General features: G+C 49.8%; 1 protein-coding gene across 1 annotated transcript in view; it reads right to left on the bottom strand.

The window, feature by feature from the left end:
- RBM20 (RNA binding motif protein 20) overlaps nucleotides 1-7320 on the bottom strand; it is a 207383-nt gene that overhangs the window by 23110 nt on the left and 176953 nt on the right. The window contains exons 8-9 of the mRNA XM_007469636.1: nucleotides 6899-6978; nucleotides 4101-4749 (exon numbers count right to left, since the gene is read on the bottom strand). Coding sequence (XP_007469698.1) covers nucleotides 4101-4749; nucleotides 6899-6978 — 729 coding nt within the window. The remainder of the gene's footprint in view (nucleotides 1-4100; nucleotides 4750-6898; nucleotides 6979-7320) is intronic.

A 7320-nucleotide genomic window follows, 5' to 3' on the forward strand; every position in this document is an offset into this window, starting at 1 on the left:
GGCAGCTGTGCCTGAATGGCAGCCACAGAATGGAGCTGAGCAGTGGCTGCCCCAGCAGACAGGTACCTCCTGCTTGGTCCACCACGGTCCCAGCTCTCCACCTTGGCTTCAATCATGCTGTCTGGTCTGTGTCAGCTGCCTGGCTTCCCTTCTCTACGCACCTGGTTTTGTAAACCCTGATGCCCTTTCCAGGAAAGTGGGGGAGTGCTTCTTTTCCAAGACTCCCTATTCAGTGACTTGACTTCTTTCTTTCACCTCTGGTCTCATGGACAGGGCTGGGCCTCATGTCTGGCTGTGGCCACCCTGAAACACTAAGCAGCGCACACACTGGCTTCCCCAGCACTGGGCACTCTCTCCAGAATTTCCCAGGGTTTCCCGTGAGCACAAGCTTGTTAAAGTCCTGCAGCAGCCTTGTGAGCACACCCATTTCACAAACAAGAAAACTGAGGCTGAGAAGAACAGGGTGTGACTTGGTTCTCAGATGCCAGGCCTCTACCTCCAGAGTCTGGGTTCAGTCATTCATTCCTTCAACAAATACTTATTGAATGCCCACTCTGGGCCAAGCCCTAATCTAGGAGCTGGGGGCAGAGCAGTGAGCACAGCAGACAAAAATTCCTGCCCTCATGGTGGTTACATGGGGGATGGGGGTAGGGGAGGGTTGGGAGAGAGAGGAGACTCTAAATAAAATAAATAAAGACATTAGGGGATAGGTCAGAAGGAGACAGATGCCACCGAGAAAAAGAAAGCAGGGAAGGAAAAGAAGTGGGTTGGGATGTTGTGATTTTATGTGGTGGCCAGGAATAAACTTTGGAGACTGTGACAGTGAGTAGGGAGCCACATGGACTTTGGTGGGGGAGGGGCTCCCAGGCAGGGGAACACGTGCAAAGGCCCTGTGGTGGGAGGTGCCTGGTATATCATAAGAAAGGCAGAGACCCTGTCCTCAGCCCTGCTGCCTTCATTCCCCAAGTTTAGTCACTGCCTGTTCTCAGACTCCTGGAGCAACCCTGTGGGTTCTAGGTTGTTCTCAAGTTTGTGATGAGAAGTTTGAGATCAGTGAGGAACACTCTTTGTTCTGCTGTTATTCCATCAAATGGTATTGGCTGCCTGGCTCCAAACCCACAGAAATAATCTGTTGGGGACCCCAACAAGTCCCTACTGACCCCACTCTAGGGCTATTAGTGGCAGAACCTACTAGAAGGACAGAATTGTGGGGAAACCCACGGGGCCTTTCTGGGAAGCTTTTTTTGCATCAGGGGCTCTTGGGATGATCCACAGCATGCGTCACCATGAATGAGCAATGTTGTGCAAACCAGTGAAAGTAGAGTGGGTACAACAGGAGAAGTTACCAAAGAAGAGTCTCAGAAGTGTGGGTAGGAGGGCAAAGAGGCAGCTCCGCCCCTTTGCCATGGGGGACAGAGGGTTCCAGACTGGTGGTATGTGTATGAGGCCTTGAGGCCCTGCTAACTCTTGCTCTCTTTCCTTCTTTTCTCAAGGTACTGACCCATCACCAGCCTCTTGGACACCTCCGAGCACAGACACTCTTCTTAAAAACATCCACTAGTTCACAGGTTCTCTGGATTCAGTTCAAGTACAAACAAGAGGTCCTTCATGGGCCCACCCCACCCACTTCCCTAATCTCATCTCCTGTGCTTCCCCTGCTCTGCCACGGGAAGTTGTGGCAGACTTTGAGATGGGCAAAAAAGATTGCTGGGAGTCCTTCCAATGGAAGGCTGGGCATTTGTCTAGCACCCTTCCAGGGTACATGATTCTATCGGAGTCTGCACCTTTCATTAGCTTGAACTGAGCTATTTCACAACTTTGTAAACTGATGAAATGTGATAATAGTACAAATGATTCTTGTTCATAGAGATGCAAAGGAACTTTATCTGCTGGAGATGCCATTGATTCCCACAGAAGAGGCCAGTTTCACATCTATTAGCAAATTCACCTCAGCATTACTGAGTGCCTCTATATGCCTGCTCTTTGGATTCTCCTCTGAACAGTCTTTTACATCTTACTGGTTCCCTCATTAATTAATGAGTTAAACAATACATTTGACATGTATTCATTTTATGTTTGTATGAGAGCCATGATTTTACTTCTTAAAAACATTACCCTTTAATATGCCCTAAAGATACAGCCACGTTGAGTATCTCCAGGTTCTTCAAAACAGTCTTCCCTGTTATGAAGAACCTGGAGTATAACTCGGCTCTGAAAAAGAATGAAATAACGCCATTTGCAACAACATAGATAGACCTGGAGGGAATTACGTTTAGTGAAATAAGTCAGACAGAGAAAGACAAGTACTGTATGTTATCACTTATATGTGGAATCTAAAAAATAAAACAAATGAATGAATATAACAGAACAGAAAAGAACTCACAGATACAGAGAACAAAAGAGTAGTTACCAGTGGGGACTGGGAAGGTGGGAGGGTCAAGATAGGGGTAGGGGATTAAGGGGTATAAACTGCTATGTATAAAATAAGTAAGCAACAAGGATACATTATAAAGCACAGGGAATATAGCCAATATTTTACAATAACTTTAAATGAAGTGTAATCTATAAAATAGCAAATCACTACATTGTAAACCTGAAACTAATATATTATAAATCAGCAATAAAAAAAGTCTTCCTTTCTCACTTTTGCCCTTGCTGCTTCCCAAACTGCCTTTTTCCCCACTTTCGATGTCCAGCTCAAATGTCACCTCCTCTGTGCAGCTTTCCTTCTCTCCTGTGCAGAGCTGACTGTCCAGTCGACTCCAGCAGGGACCCCACTGTATGTAAATTATTTTCGTAGGTTGGCTTCCACCACTAGAATTTAATCTCTGCCATAACACGACTACTTCCTACTCATCTTTGAACCCCTGTGCCTAGCACACCCCCCAGCAATGCATGTAGGAATAAAGTCGTGGCCAAAGCACAGCCCTTCAGTGTTCATGGAGTTGAGGCCTGGGATTCTTATTCGGACTTAGTCATTGTCAACAGCTCCTGGGTCAGACTAGAAGATATGCATGTACGATTTTTTTGTTTGTTTGTTTTGTTTTGTTTTTTTTGCAGTACGCAGGCCTCTCATTGTTGTGGCCTCTCCCGTTGCGGAGCACAGGCTCCGGATGCGCAGGCTCAGCGCAGCGGGCTCACGGGCCCAGCCGCTCCGCGGCATGTGGGATCTTCCCGGACCGGGGCACGAACCCGTGTCCCCTGCATCGGCAGGCGGACTCTCAACCACTGCGCCACCAGGGAAGCCGGCATGTAGGATTTTTTAACTGGATTCTTTATGCAGGCCACCCCCACCTCCTCGCCAACATCCACCATCCCACTCCTACTTAAATTCAGGCGGCTCTGGCAAGAAAGAAGAGCAAGCCAAACTAGAGTATAAACCTGGTACCCAGAGTCCTCCCTGTGACCCACTGTGTGAACTGAAGCCGTGCAGCACGTTGTGAGCCCTGGATGAAGCACTTGGATGAAAGGTGACAGCCATCTGCTGAGCATTTTTATTCCAGTGGAAGGAAAACACTGTGGACTGGGTCTAGAGAAACACATCAAGCCCTGGGTGCCCAGTATCACTGAATGGGTGGTGGCTGCTTCTCCTTTACCACCTCTCGTCAAAGCCCCAACACTGGTAGACGTTTTTGGCAGGAGAGAGGATGGAGCGAACCAAAGGTCTAATCTCCCCCGGCACGGTCTGTGGGTGCAAACACCTCAGGGCCGTTCCACTCTAGACAAACAGACAAAATAGAAGGACTTTGCATCACGTCCCTGCCTAATTTCTAGTAAAGGCAGCAGGGTGCTGTGGGACTTGGAGCCAGATCACCATTCCAGCTCCACCATTTCCTGACTGTGTGTCCCTGGGCAACTAACTTAAACTCTCTGTGCCTCGGTTTCCTCATCTATAGCAATGATAGTATTATTACTAGTATTACCTCATAGGCTTGCCGTGAGGATTAAATTGAGATAAAGTGTTTAGCACAGTGCCTGGTACAGAGTAAACATTCAGTAAATGTTTCATTCACTCAATAAACGTTCATCACCATTCTATTAATAGTACTCTCCCGTGGGACCTGCCTCTCTTTACCTGGCAGAAGGGATTACATTATTACCTCATTCTCTGCCATTTTGCTTTCTTTACTATCAGCTCCGTCTTGGTCTCTGTCAGGTCTCTTGGTTCTGGTTTTCTCACTCTGCTTCGACTTGGTGCCCTTCGGTTCCAGCCCGTCTTCCCTGCCCGAGCCGTCAGGGGGGGCGTGTCTGCCTTCCCGCAGCCTGGCCTCATCTTTCCTCCTGGACCTCCCAGGGACATCCTGCTGCTGCTTCAGATACTTGTCCGATTTGCCCCTGGACTCTTTGCGGTAGTAGCCGTCTTCTCGGCTTTTGTATCCCGACGCGGAGTGGAGGGGGTTGGGGGACCCAGACCTCGGGTGCCTTTCTCGGTAGCCCCTCCCTCCTTCCGGCCGCTCGTCTAACTCGGCCTTGTCCAGTTGCCGGGGGTACTGTTTGCGGTCATGCGCCCACGTGTCCATCCTGTCCCTCTTGTCCTCCCCGTTCTCCCTCCAGGGGACCGGGCCTCGCTCTTCCTCCCTCCTGGCGTAGGGCGAGTGCTCCCACGAGTCCCGGCCGCTGCCCCAGTCGGCCCGAGAGGGGCCCGGGGGGCTGTGAGAAGAGCTGCAGGAGGTGAAGTTAGGAGTGTGGGACCTCGGGGACAATGACCGGCTCACCGGACTTCGAGATCTCGGCCTTTCTGGGCCATATCTGTGAGACAGCAAAGGAGCCGTTTTAGAATCTGCACCTCTCTCAGCCTCCATCCCCAGATACACCCCGTCTCTGCAACAGACATACTGTGCGTGTGACCCCACCTGGCCATACCATGCTTTACCGCAACTGCGCAGAGCGCACAGAGAGGTCCAGGAACAAGCTCTTCCTCCCTCCAGGCTTCTGGGAGGGATGTTCCCTGAGCACAGTCCTGGGGGCTTTCTGCCCCTTTACTCATTCTGCTCCTAGGAACTGGGATGAAAAATTGGGCTGTTCTGGCTCACCTCAGCTCTCTTCCTCTCGGAAATGAGCTACGCTCAGGGAGAAGGAGACTCTCCTGGTGGGCGGGGGCGGGGGGCGCCGGGTTGCCCTGGTCCAGCCTGGTGGGCAAGACTGCCTAACCCCGGGGTTCAATCAGCCAACCTCTTGACTATGAGACCAAAGCCGCCCCTCCACCTGGCCTCTACCGAAATAAAGGCCACCTCTTGGGCTCCATTTTTCTAGGAAGGCATTTTGGGGTTGGAAGAATCCTTAGAGCTCTGACCTGCTCATGTATCAGACGAAGAAACAGAAACCCAGAAAAAGACCCCAGCCCGTATAGGGTTCAGAGCAAGACCTCTTGGTCACCTGCCCCCCCGACTCTACCACAGAACTGCAGGGTCACGGTGTGGCTTCACACATCTTTTAAAAATCCAAACAACCATAATATTAAAAACAAACAAACGAACAAAAATCCCAAACCTGAACAACTACATACAAAGATACACACACACACACACACACACACACACACACACACACACACACACACACACAAAGGTTGTTATTAAGCAGGTCAACTGAGTCATCCACCTTCTAAAAGGACAGGCAACTTTCATTTGGTTCCCAAATACAGGAAAATCACACAGTCCTCACTGACCAGGGGACAAGAGACGTGGCTCACTGGGACCAGCCTTGACCCCCATTGGGGAAGCAGCCTGGGCCGGGCCCTCTGCAGCGAGGTTAGAGTGCCATCTGCGGCAGCCCTGGGTAAGAACCACAGAATGTGCCAGCCAGGTGCCGCTCCTGCTGTTTTCCACAGTGGCCTCTGCAGGGACTGTCTCCATAGGGCAGCGACAGTGGTGAACTTGTAGCCTGGGCTTGGCAGGGTCACAACTTCAGCTGGGAGAAATGAGTTGGAAATGTGACTGCACTCAATGTTCAGAGTAAATGACTGGTCAGGTCATGGATGTTTCTACACCTACACTCAGCTCAAGAAAAATCAAGGGCTGGCTCTAAACAGAAGACACACACACCACACACCACACATACAGCCACACCACACATATACACCACACACATACACCCACACATGTACCACATACACATACCACCCACACCACACATACACCCACACCACACATACACACCACACACATATACCCACATATATACCACATACACACACCACACACACACACTACAACACAACACACACCAAACACACACACCACACAATACAACCACACACCACACACACCAAACACAACACACTACACACACCACACGCACAATACAGCTACACAACACATACCAAACACACACAGACACAACACACACACAATACAGCCACACTACACACGATAAACACCACACACAAACACACCACATACACAATACAACCACACAACACACAATACAAACACACACACACACCAAACACAACACACACACAGTACAACCACACAACACACACCAAACACACACACACACATACAACACACCACAAACACAGTACAACCACAACACATACCAAACACACATGCACAACACACACAACACACAGACACACTTTCAGGCTATTTTAGCAGAGTGTACATTTGCCCTTGAGAGCCATATATCAGCAGATCCCCTCCTATACTCCTTGACAACAAAGGAGGAGCAGCTGAGGGGAAGCTTAGCATCTTGAACTTTTCTGAGGTTTAACATGAGCACTGGACTGGACTGATGCGTTCCATCAGGCACATGGAAATATAGGGCCCAGAGAGGCTGATGGACAGGGCAGAGACAAGGGCAGGGCACAGAGTGACTCAAATACCCCTAAGAAAGAGAAAGGGGAGAATGTTCCAATGATGCAGAATCTGCCCTGAGACCTAAGACCGGGCCTCACCTGTCTGCTTCCCGGAACATGTCCCTCTCCCTCTGGGAATGGATGTCCTGGATGATGGCAGCCACGGTTTTCCCAGGTTTCTAGGCAAAGTCAGAGGGGTCACCATCAGACCAGAGACGGCCTTGCAAACACCAGAAGGAAGCAGCTAGGACTTGGGTTCATTGCCCTGTCCACCAAAGGGGGAAAAGTGCCTTTTTAGGGGAAGAAAAAGTTTAATCCAGAGGATGAAGAGTATGAACATAAATAATGCTGAATGGTGGTGGGGCTGAGTGGTCCAGGGCACGTGGCATCCCTTGAGTTGGGAAGGAAGGAGCCTAAGGCTCACCATCCACATGCAGGGAAAAAGCAGCATTTGTTAATACCCACCTCCCATCTCCTTCCAAATAAAATAAAATATCTAAAATGTGAAAGGAAGGAAGGGG

This window comes from Lipotes vexillifer, unplaced genomic scaffold, assembly GCF_000442215.2.
Source record: "Lipotes vexillifer unplaced genomic scaffold, Lipotes_vexillifer_v1.1 scaffold240, whole genome shotgun sequence".
NCBI classification, from domain to species: domain Eukaryota; kingdom Metazoa; phylum Chordata; class Mammalia; order Artiodactyla; family Lipotidae; genus Lipotes; species Lipotes vexillifer.